Raw genomic sequence first — 20,300 nt, 5'->3', positions numbered from 1 at the left:
TAGATATATCTACTACTTGAGTCCAATCAGCTAATAAATATCTTGTTTTACAGCTTGAGCATCAATACCATGCATCTACCCATAAGGATGACCAAGAACAACCAACAACATCATCGAATGTCTCTAAAGGGAAACGTAAAACAAAAACCCAGAGACGGAATGAGTCATTTCAAAACCACTCGAAAATTGTCAAAATTGCAGTGTAGTATGTTCGACACAAAATCATACCAAGAAAAAAAAATACAAGATGAGTGAACAAACTGAAGTACTTAAAACGATTTCCATGGAGCTACATAATATTAAAGGCTTCCTAAACGAATTAAAGTTTATTTAAATTAAATTTTTAAATTATATGGACATCTACTATACCTACTAAATTCATTTAACAGAAAAGTAGCCGTCAACAAATGCATGTACAGAACACGCGAAACCTGATATTTATATAATTGTATAGAGTTGTATTTAGATTCTAGCAGTCTATAACATCTAAATTTGAAATGAATTAATTTATAATTTTTAGGATTACTGTTAAAATAATAGTAATCAATGATTAATCTTCCAAAGAAGTATACTTTAATATTAGTTTTTGTAAACTGTCATTCACACATCATTAGATAATTGTGGTATTAATCAAAAGGCAAAAAATAGAAAGTTGTTTTTATACATTTTACGCTTTAAGACCAATATTTGGAAATAAGTAATAATATTATCATTAATGATATAAAAAGAGACCTCTTCTGGTGTAAAAGTTAGGGAAAATACTTATACATATATTATTGGGTAGATAGGCTTATACATTTAACATTAAATTAACATTAATAAATAAAATTTATTAAGTCGACGTAACTTTTTACTATTACATATAAGTAATATCCAATTACGAAAAATAAGTACTGGAAAACTACATAGGTACAATGAGTAAAATGGGTTACAGTTTTTCATTTTTAAAATATTCCATTTTGTTTATGTAATTTCGAATAATTTCGTATCTTTTATTTACATTGCTACTCATTTCCACATCAAAAGCTAGATCCATCTTCAACCGGATGGGGGCCTTCTTCAAGAGCCACAACCTCTCTCTTGCTATAAAAGTAAGAATGCTGCGATGCTACGTCTAATCTGTTCTTTTTTATGGCGTTGAATCGTGGACCTTGAACGAAGATATGTACAGAAAATTGGAAGCATTTGAGATGTGGCTGTATCGGACAATACTTAAAATCCCGTGGACTGACCGAGTCACCAATGAGGAGGTCCTCAGAAGAATGAAGAAGAACCGAGAGGTACTGACCACCATAAAATCTCGAAAGTTACAGTACTTTGGACACATTATGCGAAATGAATCCAGATATGCCCTTCTATAAGCCATCCTGCTAGGAAAAATATTTGGACAACGGGGTCCAGGAATTACATGATGGATTTTTCAGACCTGTCGAGAGTCCATCCAAAAATGCTTGTCTTGATGAGGTGACTGACTTATCAATCCATGTTTTTCATTTAGTATGACCGGCGTTAATCCAAGTCTCATTTAAATAATATATTTTACGATTGCCATTCCTATAATCTTTTATCTGCCCTAAAAATTCTCTTCTCCAGATTACAAGGTCATCTCTGTCTGTAAGCATACTGTTCCTGCCACGTTTTTGAAATTTGAATTGAAGTTTTTTCAAAAGCTTGTAAAAAGTAGTACGTTTGAAATCAGGTAGATTGGGTCGTCGTTGACCTGTTGTAGAACTCTATCTATCATGGGAATTTCATTTCTAAAAAAGAATTGATGCACTATTCTTCTTATCGCTCTAATAACTTTAAACACAGAACTATCTGATACTCCAACTTTATCGGCTACTCTTTTCTCAACAGCGGACAATATTAACGCCAGATTTTCTTGTAACTCGTGTTTATACACGTTTACAATTATTTCTTTTACGTTTACGCTTAAATGGCCTTTTTTTAATCTCTTTTTGGGGGGAGTTAAAGGTATGTTTACGAGTTCATCGGCAGAATCCGTGTCCGACATATTAATTTGTTTTAGTGACTGTGTATACAAACCTGCAAAATATTATTTACAGGCTAATATTCTAATAAAATAATAGATAATTGAACAGATATATTAAAAAGGTCAATACTCAAAATCTTTATTTTCAAGGTGTTACAGAAGCGACCGATTTCGAGGCTTACAATATTTGCCTCATCCTCAGGCAAAGCAAAAAGTTTGTTTTGTTAAAAAACAATAATATAGATATCGGCAATAAGAGGTTTTCCGCTTACATCCAGGGTACTGTCTGTCTTCATCTTTTCCTTTATGACTCTATCTATTGTAGTGAGCTGATATGTTGATCATTATATATGTTGTTGTTGTCAAAGTTTTTTTATTATTAAAAAGGTAGGATTATCTTCTGGTTTGTAATAAAATTAAAAGTAGTTAAAGACAAATACACATACAGTATAAGCTGCCACATCCGGACTTTATATAGTTTAAAAACTTGTGAAAGATGGAAAATCACATATTATGCAGTATGATGTCCTTTTTTTGTTGTTTTTGTCACAGGTTCTTACAAGGTAAAGACCTAAAGCTCTTTACTTAGTAAGACCTTTTATTTACATACGTATATAATGATCAACATATCACCTCACTACAATGATAGTCTCATAAGGAAAAGATGAAGACAGACAGTACCCTGGATGTAAGCGGAAAACTTCTTATTGGCGATATCTATATTATTGGTTTTTAACAAAACAATCTCTTTGCTGGGCCTGAGGATGAGGCAAATATTGAAAGCCTCGAAACCGATCGCTTCTGTAAAACTTTGAAAGTAAATATTAGATTGTGAGTATTGACCTTTTTAATATATCTTTTCAATTATGGACTGACACTTGCAACCCTTTTATCATCATAACAATTATTATAATAGAGTCAAAATAATATTAAATTTACTTACTTCAGTTGAGAGAAAATAGCAAACACCTTAAAAATGTTCACAGTTCTAAGTTTATTTAAATAACACTATAATTATACCAACACACACACACACACACATATATATATATATATATATATATATATATATATATATATATATATATATATATATATAGAGCTATTAAAAGTAAAAATTATATTTATATAATTAAATTCAACAGACATAAATGTGATTCGTAAGGATTACTGAATCCACATCTGTTAAAACTGCAAATTATGCGTCTTTGTTTAGAGGTGTAGATTGTCGTTACTTGTGAGTTTCTACTTGTTACTTTTGATACGCTTTTGTATATAATCAGTTACAGTATAAGTGATTTTGTAACAAGGAGATACCTCTTCAGCATCTCTAGATTTTGGGTCTCTATTATGTATGGTCAAAACTTCTATACTGCCTTGGGATATATAGAATCAAAAGCCTTCTTGAAATCTATGAAGGTTAATGATAGCAGTATTTCATATACTTTAGCTATACTTATTAGTTCTCAATGAAGCATATGGATATAATATAACTATGGAATAAACAAATAGCTAATAAATTAAATACATATTTATTTTCTTTAAAGTCTGTTTAAAATCATTTTGTGATACAGCAGGATAAAATAATACATACAATTATTTTAGTAGCATAATATATTTGTAACTTGGCCATATGAAATACAAGACAAATAAGAATGAGAGATCATACACTTATGTATCTATAAAAAAGAAGATTTTGATAGCAGCAATATCTATATACCCATTTACATTTTCTTTATTAATAAAATTATACATCGATTATAACTGATTACCATGCATGAGAAGTCTGAAGCAAAAAAGTTGGTTTGCTAAAAAAAGTATAGTTGAAATAAAGGAATTAGTCATAAACAATATTTATTATTCTAGTCTAGAGTACAATTAGAAATAATAATAAATGTACATCTCTTTCCATGGCCCACCCAGAAGGCAATAAGTCCACATTCTAGTATAGAACATACTATTTTTTGGAGATGTTTAATGCCTCTTTAATTATTCCCCACCATATATCTTAATATACAAAATATATAAATGCAAGGCTACACAATAATTTGTATTTATCTTTAAAAAAGACTTTAACTTCTACAAGTTAAGATAGCTAATGTGTATATTACCAAGTACCTAATGTATTTTGATATAATAAAATGATTAATTATTATCTTATGTTGTAAGTGTCTGGCAGCTGCTAAATCTGGGTTGCATGTTGGTCGTATATTAACAATATTGCCAGCAGCATACATACCATAATCTGGCTCTACAGGGTGAAGTTCTCTTATACACATATTATGTAAAATGCAACAAGCATGTACAATTTTGCCACTGATTGTATAATTGTAGTGCAAAGTCCTGTATCTTAACCCTTTCGGTCACGCTTTTTTTAGTGTAATGAAATATATTTTGTTAATAATTCCAAACTATTCCCACTTATGGTACTCTTTTGTAAGGTAATGACTTTTGGTAGGAATATTAGCATATTTTTTAATAAAATAGGGCTCGTTTTTGATGTTGTCAATTGACAAAATTGTGACTAACTGTAATATTTACTTAAATGAAGTTAAAATTCTTGTGTCGTCAATTGACGACACAGTGACTGAAAGGGTTAAAAGGCACCTAAACCGATTTTTCAACACTCCATTACATTGTTCAATCAAAGATCGGATAGAACACAACCTGTCATTGAACAGTTGCTGTCCTGAATTAACTGGATTTGGCAAAGGTGTCAAAAGCCACGGACATGTTGGATATCCTAAAAACAATGTATACTAAGAACATGCACTATTAGTATGTCATTCTTGTATCAGACTTATTATTCCTTACCTGAATCCCCTAACAAATAAAACACATTAGCAGGATTTCTGCGATAACACTGCTCCAAATATGTTGAGACAGGAGATTGTGGCCATATGAATGTATCATGGGATGATCCAGGATATCTTGAATTGATATTCAGAATGCTTAAGTCAATATCACAAACCTGAAATATATTAAATATGGGTTAGAAGATTTATTGATATCCTATTATTTAGTAGAAGATGAATAATTTATAATCATGGTTTTTAGTATGTCACAAATATTTGTAATTGCTAGGTAGAGACGACTGACAAACTTTAGCTAAAACACTTTTTTAAGCAGATACTAATTAATTTATATATTTAATGGTAAATTCACCAGTTGCACATTTCAGGAGTGGTAATTTTTCCTATTAATATATATGTATTCTGGATGGTTTGGATTCTTTGGGGGGCCACTATTGCCACATGAGTGCAATCAAGAATTGCCAAAATTCCAGGAAATCCATACAAGTCAAAGAAAATCAAAAACCGTTTAGAGGGCTTGTTGAGGTTTCATAGGAAAGATAATTATTAATCACCTTGTATGAAGGGCTTCTCTTTCTTGTTGTGTTCTGGGAAATTTCACTTTCTGTTTCAAAATTTCAGGCCTGTTCAAAGCATTGGTAACTTCGATTATAGCTCTACTTGTTAATGCCTGACTAATTGAAATGTAGTGGTTAGTGCCAGTTATTTCCTGATGGCTTTCACTGGCATAAAACCTTAATGTAGCTAAAACCTAAAAGATAAAGGAATTAAAAATAGTCACTTGTTGCATATGGTTTAACATTATAAATTTGTGATAAATTAATGAATTCCAGCTATAGCTACTAACTGCTCATTTACTTACCTTTGTGGTTATAGAAAGGGCAGATGCTCTGGATTGTGGCAACATAAATGGTGATACCATTTCCACAACTTCATTTACCATATCCTTGGGCAGCCTAAAAATTTGTAAAAATTTTCAATCTGACAAAAGAAATGGGTTCGTTGGTTGGAGGATATCCCAGACAATTTGAAGATCTTCAAACTGCCTCCAAAACATCATTAAACATAATATAATTCCAGTAGAGCATATTATTGATATCCATCTTTTATTAACTTTGTAAAAACCGCTTTTTAAAAAACAAAATACTTCCCTCGGTTTTTGAAAGGTTATGTATTATTATTTTCGCTCCCATTTACAATTTCTTACTGAATTGGTTACTGTTTTTTGTTCGTTCTCTCCATAAAAATTCATCGATATATGATTGAAACAGTTCCCTAGATGTTTAGCATTGTCTACGAAGCTTTTTCTTTGCCCGCATCCATACACTTTCGGTACTCTGTATATGAACACTGTCGTCATCCGGATCAACAAAGTGCTGCCGATGAACAATAATACTGTGTTCATGTTCAATTGTTCATACACACCACCATTCATGCGACCTATATGGGCATACGCTCTCCATCCATCCAAAATAATTATCCTGGTAAAATCATTCTAAAAAGAATATTACTTTATTCCCTGGATATATATTTTTAACAATAACATACCTGGATATGATGGGCAGAAGTGTTTCTTCATCCCTTGCTGTTCTATAAAGACTTTTCCACTACCTCTCTCAACACCTCCAAAAACCCATTTTTCGGGCCTAAAAGCGCCTCGGTGGTACTTCCTGTGAAAGAAGTAGGATTCGTCTATTTACACCGTGATTGGTTGACCGTTCTCATTGAAACCTCCAATTTCCACATAATGCTGCTCTAAAAACGTAGTGCAAACTTCTCTGCAAAAATTGTACCAGTCAACAACAGTTCCACTTGTCGTCGTACTGATCCTAGCTTCCTCCCTCATTTGCCGATGTGTGAAATCCTTGGCAAATCCATACATAAGTCACTATATGAGTCACAGAATGATCCATTACGTATGGAACTTGCCTCACCACATCTATTACAGAACCACTTATAACCATCTCCGCGGCTGCTTCGCTTGATAAATTTTTGCTATAAAGAAGTATCAAAGAATATAGACGCTTCTATATTCTTTGCTATTATATTGCATAAGTTGCATATAATGCTATTTTTGATAAGACGCCGCAACGTACACCACACTAACCACTGGAAATTATCAGTAAATGATAAATCTGAAGAAAGTTATTCTTTCTTCCCTCATTTGCGCTTCATCGAATAGCATTTGAGATTCAACAATATTACTTGGCATTTTAAATAAAAATTGAACAAAATTGAACGTTAACAAACTAACTCTTAATAGTAAGAAAGAAATTCTTTCAAAGAATAATATGAATTACTTTCCACAGATATCTTGTGATGTGACAATCTGCGAATCTGCTGTGCTGTAACAATTTGCAATCTGCAAACAGATGGTACCTGCGAACGGGTGGTTTGAGGATTGCCAAATCTATCAGCTTATCTGTCAAAGGCAAATGCCAAAAAATTTTGTAATAATTAACTGCAACTAATATGATAAGAAACGAATATTTATTCATTCGTGTTGTATACAAAAAAATAAAAACAATTAAAAAAATTGCATAATTCATATAATAATAAAAATGCATGGTACAATGAATACACAAGGTATGATATTGCGCATGACATTTGACAGCTGGCCCAGGAGTGTGACGTAGTTAAGATCGCCTGAACCACCTTGAACCCATTATTACAGCTTAACGTACACATTAATTTTGAAATTATGGTTAAAAAGTGATCTAATTTTTTTTAAATGTTTTGTTTTGGTTATAATTGAATAAAAAATATATTTTCAGTAGCGTAAAACCTTTACTTCTCTTAGAGATTCAGGCAAAATATTTATTTTTGTTTTCATATAGTAATAATATAAGTACTCTTTTTGTATGCAAATCCCTTGAAATTTAAAAATTTTCTGCAGAGGAAATACTGTGAATAGGTAAATAGTAGTAGATTTGCTTATTCTGATTCACTGTCACTCACTTCCAAGCAGTTTTACTGAAATAAAAACAAAATAGAGTACAATAGAGAAAAATCTGTTTTACAATTCAATACAATTTGTTTTACAATGGTTTTTTAGATGAGTTATAATGAAATTTAGTAAAATAAAAAATATACACATTACTATAACCTACCGATTATTATATGCAAAATTTACTTATCAAACAATATAATAATATGAAAATAAGACACAAATTAGTTCAAACGCAAAACACAATAAATATCGACTTCAGACGACTTTACACCGGCAAGACAGAAAGCTTGTATAAAAACAAAAGTTCAACAATAATATCGGTTATCAATGGTGACTTTTGCAAATTGCAAGTTATGAGATAATAAATATATTTTAAAGTATCTTAATACTGACTGAGTCATCTATTTTATAATAGAAAAATAATTTTGATATATGCTTATATATGTGTCTTTATACAAATGGTGTTTAGTTACTATTTATTTATACTGTATAGTATATAGTATATAGTAGTTATTTGCCATTGTATATCTGGTTTTGTACCTTTTTCAAAGTACGCTGTGCAATTGCTTGTTGCAATAGTGACAATGAAGATAAAATCTTTAGGTTTCATACATTTACTAAAGATAGCGTGACCAGAAAACTGTGGATTATATCTTGTTGTAGATAGGATAATTTTAATTGTAATACTGCAAGAATTTGTTATACACATTTTAAAACTGAAGATTACCAAAGAAATCTACAACAGGAACTTTTAAATTACGTTTCTAAAAAGGGTCTAAAACTCAAACCTGAGGCAGTACCTAGTCTTTATTTGCCTACCAACTTAACCAACCAAAAGAAACGCGTACAAGGAGGCGAACACAGAGAGTCCAAAAAGTATGTTGAGCAGCTTCTTACTACTTCTAGGTCAACGACGTAAGTCTAAATGTTTATTTTTATTAATTATTAGTCATGAAACCTTAATGGTTTTTCATATCGATTTGTTAAGTAAGAAATTAGCATCAGCCTGCTATGCAATTTGCAATAAGAACTGTTTCGGAGGAAATCAATTTAGCATCTTCCAAAATAACATTTTTCTTTGTTAAATCAGTTTATCATTATTAAAATATACAATGTTATCATTATTATAAACAATACCAAGATAATTTTATGTGTGAATGTTACAAAAATGTCATTTTAAATGTTGTGCAATATTGTGTGCCCTCACTACACTCATATTCGATGGCCAGCTAGCTCAATCGATATAAATAAAGTTGACTTTGTCATTATTTATTTTGATTTTGTGTTTAGTTCAGTAGGTATATATACGTACAAATTTTGTGTACCTCCATTACCACTTTTCTGTGGTAATAGAGGTACACAGATATTTGACATCTGAAATATCGAACTCTGGAGTATAAGTTAATTAACCTGTACCTACGTGTAATAAAAGATAATTAAAACTTGTCTTATAAAGGATATCTATGTTTTATAAAGGAAAATATTATACTAACATAATTTTATCATCTCTTTATAATTACTATAATTAAATTAGCCAAATTATATAAAAAAAACTTAAAATTAAAAGTCTTTCCTATACAACTACATTCAAATGTTGCGGGAATAAGCGATCTTGACTACGTCATGCGCGAAAGCGAACCAATTTTGGAACATTATGTATCATACCTTGTGTATTCATTGTACCATGATAAAAATGTATTTTTGAAAGGTTCTCTGTTTTTAATTGAAGCCTACAACATATACATTATAAAGACATGGCAACACAGCTTAACGCCAAAAATTTGTTCTGTGAATTTAATTGACAGCTCATTTGAGGCTATCTTCAATGGGACCAAATGTGAAAAACGTCCGGTTTTGTATATAAAGTAACGGCCATAGATAAATAAGGATAATTATAAGGTCCATTCGCTTAGCTCGGGCATATTTTGACAGATTCATAGTCGGAAACCTATAACAATGCTATAACACAACAATCCCTATTTCTCAGTATTAATAGCTCAAATATTGCAATTGCAGCCGTATTGTATTATTCGCGTTGTTTATTTTATTTAATATCTTTTGTTAGTTATATTTAGTTAATTAGTTAGTTCTATTTTGAATTTTATTATTATGGATATTCAAAGTTTGCTATTTGTTCCATCAGCTAATGCGTTGGTAAGTTTTTCTTTAATAACTATGATAAAATGTTCTTTAAAAGTTAATATTTTTAGATGAGTAAGGATGCTGTTAAATTACAAGGTAATGAAACTGCACAAAGGTTTATTGAAAATGTTTACCATTTTTTTAAAATTATTTGCCGAATGAAAACCCTAGTTGAGGTAAGTTGATCATTAAAATGTATTTATCGAATTATGTAAATGTTACAAATGTTCTTAATAACAAAAACATTTCATTTAACATCCAAATGTCTGAAAGTCTCAGAAAAAAGTGTGCGTAAATATTAAATTGGGCCTAATACAACCCTCACTTTAAAGAAGAAAAGTCGCAAAAGGAAATTAACGACTGACTTAAATGATAGCGTCAAAATCAAATTCGCTTAGAAATTCATCGCATCTATAAAGAAAGTAAGTTTTTATTATATATAAAAAAATATATTTTATAAAGAAGTTAGGCTAATTTAGTTTATATCGTTAAGTTGCGCCAAATGTAGGCAACCAACTTAAGTTTTTGGTAGCATTTAGCTTGAGTTTCTTGAGAATAGTTTCAATAAACGAATAAAGTTTAATATTATCGTTTTATAATCGTTATATTAAGGTTTTATATCATTAACAGTGATGGTAATAACGCTGAATAAGCAATATTTTAAATGATATATAATCACAAAACGTAGGGGAAAGGCGTGTACCTTGGGACGGTTTTACCTTGGGACAATCATTATAAAAATGTAACCGTTGTAGCGAGAAATCTGAGAAATTTGTAATATGATGGCAACACTGTCTCCACTTACATCAAACATTCGCGTTTCCGTCAGCAGCCATTTGATGTGACGACAAGTGTAAAACGTTTTGGTGTCCGTGAAGTAAATTTTATCCATCTTTATAAAATAATAGGAAAAGCACGGTAAGAACTATTGGTTGAATTTTTTCGGCGTATTTCGTCTTTATATATTTAATGCTCACTGTAAACTATATTTTATGAGAAAAAACTTTACTTTAAATTGATGAGGTTAGATTTAGTAAAACATGTGCTTGGTTGTACCTTGGGACGTTGTTATGGTTGTACGTAGGGACTTGTCCCAAGGTACAACCAGATATTTTTCTTCACCGTGTTAATGTTAACCTTATTGTTGCAGATGGGAAGAAGTGCTACAGGAAAAAAAAGGGTGAAACCAGATGCAGAAGCATTAGAAGCAGCTGCCAATGAGATACTGGCGCATAGTCGACCTTTGAGAGAAATAGCTAATCTGTATGGTGTTTCAAAAAGTACTCTTGGTAGGCATATTCAAAAACATAAAGTGTCTATGAAAGCGACTTTCAAGTATGAAGCGAATAATTCAACACGCAAAGTCTTCAGTACTGAACAAGAAAACGAACTGCTCACTTACATTATCAAAGCTGCACAGTGGAACTATGGCGTCACTGTTGAAGAAATGCGAAAACTAGCATATCAGTACGCCAAACTCAACAATGTGAACTACCCTGAATCATGGGATAATAATAAAACTGCTGGTAGACAATGGTACCGATGTTTTAGAACTTCTTATAATAACAAAATATCTCTTCGGAAGCCTGAAGCCACAAGCTTAGGTCGAATGGCCTGTTTCAACAAGCCAAACGTTTTAATATTTTTTGATAAATTGGGAGAAATTTATTCGAGATTAAAGTTAACACCTCAAAATGTGTGGAATCTCGATGAGACCGGCTGCCCTACTGTTCACAAGCCAGTTCGTGTGCTTGGCGATATAAAAGCTAAGCAAATTGGAGCAGCTACTTCTGGCGAGAGGGGTATTAATGTTACTATGATAGCCTGCGTTAGCGCTGCCGGAACATTTATTCCACCAGGTATAATTTTTCCACGTGTTCACTTCAAAGAGCACATGATTAACAACGCACCACCTGGAACTATTGGTATGGCAACTTCTAGTGGTTGGTCCAATGCTGAATTGTTCGTTGAATATCTTCAACATTTCATTTCAGTTGTGAAGCCATCTCCTGAAAATAAAGTGTTGCTTATCCTCGACAACCACGAAAGCCACCTCTCATTGGCTGCTATACACATAGCTAGGGATAATGGAATAGTAATTTTAACCTTTCCTCCGCATACCAGTCACAAACTTCAGCCGTTGGATAGGTCTGTGTTTGGGCCATTTAAAAATTATTTCAATAATGCTAGCAAAGAATGGATGCTGTACCATCCGGGAAAGCCTATATCTATTTACGACATGTCAGAGCTGATAGGAAAAGCATTCCCATTGGCGTTTACCCCAAATAACATTTCGTCAGGTTTCAAAGTAGCAGGCCATTTAATGCAAACGTGTTCGGAGACCATGAGTTCTTACCAGCTGAGGTGACCAACAGGCCATATGAACCAAAACAAACTGATATTGAAGAGACAGAACTTATGGAAGTTGATGAAGCCATACCATCAACAAGCAGTGCGCCATGTTCCACTACTGGAATGACCCCTGAACAAATTCGCCCATTTCCGAAGGTTCCACCGCGTAAGACTGGTGGAAGGGGAAGGAGACCGGGAAGATGTATGATTGTCACAGACTCACCGGAGTTGCAGAAAATCAAGGAGCAGAAAATTAAAATATGTAAGCCAGTCCCGAGGAAAAAAGAGGCAGTCAAAAGAGCATTAGTTGTATCTTCTTCTTCGTCTGAAGATGAAGACGAGCTCGAGCTTAAAGACATCTCTGATGGAAGCAGATTTGACTCAAGTTCCGAAGATGAAGATGTTCCTGATTTCTTTCCATCAGACAAAGTTGCACTCAATTTTACCATTGGCAGCTGGGTTGTGGTAAAATTTGAAGTCACTGGAAAAGCTACATCCACTGATGTTTACTATGCTGGTTTGGTTCAAGAAAGCATAAACCAAGAAGTTACTGTGAAGTTTCTCCGAAAACGGAAAGTTTATTTTGTCTTCCCAAATGTTGAAGATATTGCCGTCGTGAAGCATTCAAGCATAGTGAAAGTGTTGCCTGTGCCCAAAATACGGCGAGGATTTCATTCATTCAACATTGCCTTTCCACAAAATATTTCTTTTAAATAATATATAAATACAATAAAATACTTTTATTGGTTTTTTCATCATTAAAAAAGTTATTTCAATATTTGTTTTATTTATATAAATACAGTCAGTTCATGTCCCAATGTACAAACAACACTGTCCCAAGGGTAAACCACAGGTTGAACCTTGGGACTAATATCACTGTACACTTATATGGTAATTACTGATTTACTCGTTGGTTATTATCGATATTTTTAATATCAGTCCAGTGCCTAAATCTTCATTCTTTTACATGGATCAAATACATTTCAGTTTCAGATGAAAGAAAAAAACATAAAAATTTAAAAGTAAATTTTGTCCCAAGGTACACGCTTTTCCCCTACTCAATATTGTGTTATATAATTCACGTTATATTCATGTTATATATAAAAAAAGTAAAATCCTGGGTCGTCCAAAACTAGTTTCTGATAAGAATAATAGAATATTAGTATAAGTTTAAAAAAGTCGATGAAATACTCTAATAACATACGCTATGAGCACGTGTGCTTGGTTGTATAGTAATTTCCAGCGACTTCTAATCTGTCAAAAAGTAACTAACTTCGCAAAAAAATAATTACTAAATTCACTAGATAGTCTTGACTGGGATTAGTGAACCGACTATAGTAACGGCTAAGGTCCATTCGCTTAGGTCGGGCATATTTCGACAGATTCATAGTCGAAAACCTACAACACAAAAATTCCTACCTCTCAGTATTAATAGCTCAAATATATAGTATTTTTCATATAAAAATGCATGCACGTCACAATTTATATAAAGTGACGTCACTTATATTTCAAATTTCCAGAACGTCAACCTTAGAGTTTAAATTTTCCTAACACAGCTAATAATACGAAACCAATACGGAACTGCTCGATCTTTCATAGGCGTCAACATGTTATAATAATCAGAAAAATGTAATCATCATTATATTGGGAATTTTAGAATTATATTGATTAAATAACCAAAAACATTTGTTATTAATAATATAAATTTTACGAAATAACTCTTTAAGTCTAATATTCCACAAAATAATAATTTTAATTAAATATATTAGACAATTGGTTGCAACTGATACGGGAATAATTCAAATTTTTTGAGAGTTCAGCGTGTGGCAAAATTGTTTACAGTGTTATCGCTTTTTAAGAGTAAGAATTTTGTTTATGTTTTGATTTCGTACACAATTTCATCATAATATATTATTTATTAATAAACTGTATTTATAAATACATATTAAATTTAGATTAATAGCTTTAAAAACTAACTATTGTTGTGTATTGTGATTGTGCTATGCCAAAACAACTAAATAGTCTGTAGAAAGCTGATAAGATTTCATATAAGATATATTATTTTGAAAAAGAAATAATGGTGGGACGTTTTTACTATTAATGCTCTAAATAGAGGTAAGTTTAAAATTTAGAATATATACTTTTGTATTCAAATCTTTTCTTATGTACTTTAGTGTGTTGCAGTAGTCTTAAAACTAAGTGTATTTACTGTTAATTATAACAGTGTGACAAATAGTTGACATTTTAAAAATTCCTCACTTACTAACTATTCTGATGTTTTGGCAACGCTGTTCACATCTGACGTCGTAAATCTTGAATGACGTGCACGCATTATTATATGAAAAATACTATACTTACTTATTGCAGACTTCTTCTATTGAAAAAAGAAGAATTAATCTTAATAGTGGAAGTGTATACTAAACCCAAGGACACTAAACACAGATAGGATTGATTTTGTCCTACGCTCTAATGTAAGAAATGCATTGTGTTGAGTGTGACGTAGGCGTGGCGTGAGGATTCGTGGTTGACATTTCTTATTGTTTTATAATATAGAATAGTTGTGCCTGCTGCCCTTTTTTTGTTGTACTAGCGATTTAACGGCTTTATCATCATCATCAATTAGCCTATATTGGTCCACTGGTGAACGTAGGGCTCCCGTAAAATTTTCCACCTATTTCTATCTTGAGCTTCTTGCATCCCGTTTGTGGTGATGCGCTTGCTATCATCCGTCCATCTAGTCTGTGGTCGTCCTCTGCTTCGATATGCCTCTTGCCTTGGTCGCCATTCCAGAATTTTTTTGGTCCATCTATGATCCGTTAATCTGGCAACATGTCCGGCTCAAGCCCATTTAGCCATGGCTATTTTTTCAACTGCATCTGTGACTCTTGTTCTTCTTCTTCTATCAATTTACTTGTATAAACAAAATGGGCGAAAACCAAGAATATGCCTGTCATTTTTCACAGTTTTCCGAAAGGAAAGCATTTAGTGTCGAAAACTATAAGGGCTGAATGGGTTAAGCGATGCAGAAGAGCTGATAATTTTAATCTATTTTAGACAGAATCTATTAATTTTAATTCTAATTTAAATAATAGTCTAGGTCACTAGTAATTAAATATAAAAAGCAAACAAAAACAACCAAGAAACAATTAAAACACAATAAAATTACTATTATTAAAAATTATTAAAAATATACAGGGTGATTTAAAATATAATTGTAAACAGAAAAAATATTTTAACATACTAAGAATTAGAGATTAAGCTCAAATGTCCCGTGTCTGCCTTGTAATTTACTGCATATTTTTCTCTATTAATATGACACATTACGCATAGCCCAGAGGGCAGAAAATTATTATATAGCCCGATATTATTATATCGTTTTTGTTCATGGCCGCCAAAGCAGGTGACGCCTCTGTACGCTAACCACTGCTGTGGTGAAGCTTTAGTACAATACAAAAAGTACAATAACGAGTAAATATTTGTCTCTTTCGGGATTAATTGCAAATATCTGTTGCATTCTGGCAACTGCTGATTTGAAGATTGCCAAATCTTGTATCATTGTATAATTGTATAATTATACAACAAATTCTAAGGATAGTTATTTAATACTTCTGAATTATGTTTTTGAGAACACCTATTTTAGCTTTAATGATAAATTCTATCGACAAATATTTGGAGCACCTATGAGTAATCCACTCAGCCCCATAATAGCAACCATCATTTTGGACCATTTGCTAGATGTCATTATTCCACAATTACCTTTCCCTTTACCCTTCATTAAAAAATTTGTAGACGATCTTATATGTTCTGTTCCTACTTCACAAATTCAAAATACCTTGAACATTTTCAATAACTTTAACAAACATATTATTATCCAATTTACTTTAGAGGTTGAAAATGATTGTTCGATATCATTTCTGGACACCAAATTAATAAGAACTGAACAAAACAAAATATTGATAGATTTGTATCAAAAGCCAACACCCTCTGGAAGATATTTAAACTTTTTTTCAAATCATCCTACACTCAAAAGTTTAATACAGTGATTGCAATGAAGAATATGGTAAGGCATTTTAGTGATGATAAATTCATTAAAGAGATAAATTCAGAAACTTAAATTTGCTGTTAAACATCTTTGAAAATAATGGAAACCCAAAACATATCCTTAAAAAATTGATATTTAACTCAGACATTTTTAAAGGACCCACTGATATCGAAACAGTACAAAGAATCCAATATAAAAAACTACCATTAATAAAACAGTTAACACCTTCTGTGACTAGTTTATTTAAACAATTTACCAACATTAAAATTGTCCAATATAATTTATTAGAAAACCGACAACTGTTTTCTAAAGTAAAAGACAAGACACCAACTGTAAATAAAATTAAGGTTATCTACAAACTGCCTTGTTTGGATTGCCAGAGCTGTTATGTTGGCCTAAACTTCTCAACGGCTAAAACAAAGGGTCACACAGCACAAAAGTGACTGCACAAAAAAGAAGAATACATGTGCGGCAGTTGACCATTAACTAAAAACTGGGCATCAATTTGACTACTCAAATGTCAGGGTTCTACAGCAAGAGAATAATTACAAAAAAAGATTGTTTTTAGAAATGTGTCATATTAATAGAGAAAAATATGCAGTAAATTACAAGGCAGACACGGGACAGTTGAGCAATATCTACTGTAATATTCTTAGTATGTTAAAATAATTTTTCTGTTTACAATTATATTTTAAATCACCCTGTATATTTTTAATGTGTAATTTTATTGTGTTTTAATTGTTTCTTGGTTGTTTTTGTTTGCTTTTTATATTTAATTACTAGTGACCTAGGTGCTTTTAACCAATATTGTTAGTACTGTTTTGAACATATTTTGTACAAGAACATTTTTAAATATTTTAAACTCTAAATCTGTAAGTAATTCATTGTTTATTCTCACCTTATATTTATACAAATTTTAACCATATTTTAGTTGTCTGCTGATGAAGCTGACAAAAAATCAGCGAAATATAGAGAAATAAAAGAAAAAAGAGTTTTTTTCAAATAACAGACCGCATACCCGATACACCACTACAATAAATTGTTATATATATATATATATATATATATATATATATATATATATATATATATATATATATATATAGTCCATCTAATCTACTTACCGTTGCACGTCATTATCATTGACAGAGATCGAAGTTAATATAGTTGCCAAAGTATAAAAAAATCCTGAATCCATTTTAAATCAAATAGATCACATAATTATTGCAAAAGTGGATTATACAACAAAACAAATTAATATTTAATGTAAATAAATAGAAACAAAACAAGAGTTAAAAAATAATCTTGTTAAAAACAATTTGAGCCGCTTGTATGCGTCGTATAAAGATGTAAAATGGAATAATTAAACAAAAACAACACTTATTTCATTACTTATTTACTTTGAAATGTTTGTAAATTTCGGTTTTCTGATCGATAGTGATTAGATAGAGATCGATTATTCGATTTCGTTTCCATCCAAACTTCCAAACATATTAAATAATAAATAATTATAAATATTTAAATTCTTACGTGACCTTTTTGAAATAAAACACACTAATTTTGTTCTAAAAAGAACAGATTTTATTAAATAGGTAAAAATATAAAACAAGAGGTATTCAAAAAAAAGTGTCAACACCACAACCGGCAAATAAGTGTTACCAATTTATGCAAAATATTTCCTTCGTTCTATTATAGTTACAGTGTGTTCCGAAAAAATGTTCTTCATAAAAACGCTTTATAATGCATTTATACAAATTAAATGAAACATATTATTATGTATTTCTTTAAGTTAACATTAATAGAAATCTTTAAATATTATTTCTACGCGTATATAATAAAATATGTCTAGTGGGTGTAATGCCAGTGTACTCGGCAAAGTGATTCTAAAAAAGAACACACCTACCGCCTAAATATGTCGTATTGGTATCATGTGACCTCACGGGCTATGACGCAGATGACGTGCAGCGGTAAGTAAATTAGATGAAGTATATATATATATATATATATATATATATATATATATATATATATATATATATATATATATATATATATATATATATATATATATATATATATATATATATGTGAAAGTAGAATTATCTTTGTGTATTATATATGTTGTTAGATATTAAGAAGTAGATTATCGTTTTTATGTAGCATTCTTTCCTCATTAATGCTCATTTTGGGCGCCACAATCCCGCAAATTGTTAAATTATAAAATGAATATTTTCTTACATTACAAAGGAATAACACGCAATACCACAATTGCGATGTCATGAATTGATAAAAAGCTTTATATTTTTACACTTTTGGTTATTGTGTAGAATTCAGTCCATTTACACTGATTGCATCTGCATTAGCTTTTAGGCATTGATTTAGATTATATAAAGAGATAAATGGAAGTTCAAACAAAAACTATTTTGTTCAAATAAAAGTTGTGCGATACATTCACGAAAATGAGAAAGCGTTTGCAGTATTACGGAAAAGAATCTAATTTACATGCTTTAAAATATATTGCGAATGAAACAAAATCGTGGCCTGTGAGGTAATTTTGTTCTTATTAATTTTAGTTGTCGGATTTTTAAATAATTTGTATCGTTCTAAAGCTATTTTCTTGTGGCATTTTAATCTTATGTAATTTTTATTGAGAATTAAACACAATTTCAGTTTAAAATATTTTTATTTTAATATTTCGTTGTCTACTTCGGAAATCGTTCTCAAAATACAAAATTAAAATTCTTTTTCCAGTAGGAGCTTTATAATTCCATAAGCGTTACACTTTGTTGCGTTCGATTTCTAGGCAAGTTAGCAATTGTAGAAGTTAACCAATTTTTTCGAACTTTTTTAGTATTATATTTTTTGTATTAAATAGTTTACTAGACATCTAATTATTTCTATAAGTTGCGCTAATTTAGTTTGAATGTCATGAGGAACTGTTTGGCTATTGTCGTATTGCCTTATCATCATCCATTGGTCTATTTTAGTCCAGGTCCGATAATTTTTAAGACCAAAAAAAAATAGTTACAGGGTGGAACCTATTTGAGAAAAAGAAAGAAAATAGCCCAAAAATTAAACAAAAAATAATTTACGGACGATTTGAGGTCGATTAGTGGAAAGGGGAAGTTTTTAGGTGCAAAAAGGGTTTATCTATAAATCCAGTGAAAAAAATTAGAATAAATAAAAAATAAAATAAAAGATCTACAACTTTTGTATTTACACTTTTTTCACATAACCTCAAAATCTATGCGAAACATTCAAATAACCGAAATTTTGGTTTTTATTTTTATTTTCCACAAAAAATTTCACGAAATGTAAAAGTTTTATCTTTTTATGTCTCAAAAATACTATAATTACTTGATTTAAAATATTAATTTTTTGATTTAAGGTCGAAAAAGCACCCTAATTTTCAATGGAAAATTCTCACGTCAAAATATCTCCTTTTTTAAAAATTGCGTTGCGTTACGTGTCAAAAAATATACGTTATAATGGCGTATTTTCCTAGAAAATACAAAAAAATAACGAAAAAACTAAAATTCGATTTTTTTTAATTATCATGTAAAATTTTGGCCTGTTTATTCAAAATAGGCCAAAATAGATTCAAAATACTCTAAATGTTAAAGATAGTGTTTAAAGGGGATTTTATCGAAAAAAATGTCTGTATTAATATTTTACGGTAAAACAGTTGATTTATTAAATTCTAATTACAATAATGTATAAAATAATAAATAAATAATAAAATTCTTAGCGTTTTCACATGCTGAGCCACCTTTGCTTCCTTCAGTTCTTTCCTTATAAAAAGTATAAGCAGTATACCTAACAATTTACAATGACTAAATCAAGTACATTTCTCAAAAGGGCTGAAATGTTTTTATCGAAATCATTTAATGTGTTTTGTTGTTGAATACGTTGTAATACACATATTTCCGCTTGTATCGTTATTTCGAACAGATCAAATTTTTGTTTAGAAACGCATCAAAAGAGAAATCAATGACATTGGAAATTGAA

The 20,300-nt window shown here is 30.9% G+C and overlaps 2 protein-coding genes across 2 annotated transcripts in view; both read left to right on the top strand.

Annotated features, from left to right (window-relative positions):
* The first annotated feature begins 9,865 nt into the window (after nt 1-9,865).
* LOC140448816 (uncharacterized) lies at nt 9,866-12,266 on the top strand. The gene is made up of 3 exons (XM_072541936.1): nt 9,866-9,910; nt 9,967-10,074; nt 11,049-12,266. Exons 1-3 carry the CDS (start codon nt 9,866-9,868, stop codon nt 12,264-12,266), a joined length of 1,371 nt encoding a protein of 456 aa, XP_072398037.1.
* A 6,465-nt stretch (nt 12,267-18,731) lies between these two features.
* The window catches only part of LOC140447539 (sodium channel protein Nach-like), a 100,607-nt gene continuing 99,038 nt past the window's right edge, over nt 18,732-20,300 (top strand). The window contains exon 1 of the mRNA XM_072540244.1: nt 18,732-18,840. Coding sequence (XP_072396345.1) covers nt 18,752-18,840 — 89 coding nt within the window. The 5' untranslated portion in view covers nt 18,732-18,751. The remainder of the gene's footprint in view (nt 18,841-20,300) is intronic.

Source organism: Diabrotica undecimpunctata, chromosome 8 (assembly GCF_040954645.1).
Source record: "Diabrotica undecimpunctata isolate CICGRU chromosome 8, icDiaUnde3, whole genome shotgun sequence".
NCBI classification, from domain to species: Eukaryota; Metazoa; Arthropoda; class Insecta; order Coleoptera; family Chrysomelidae; genus Diabrotica; species Diabrotica undecimpunctata.
Note: the sequence above shows the minus strand (reverse complement) of the source record. Positions and strands in the feature narration are given on the sequence as shown.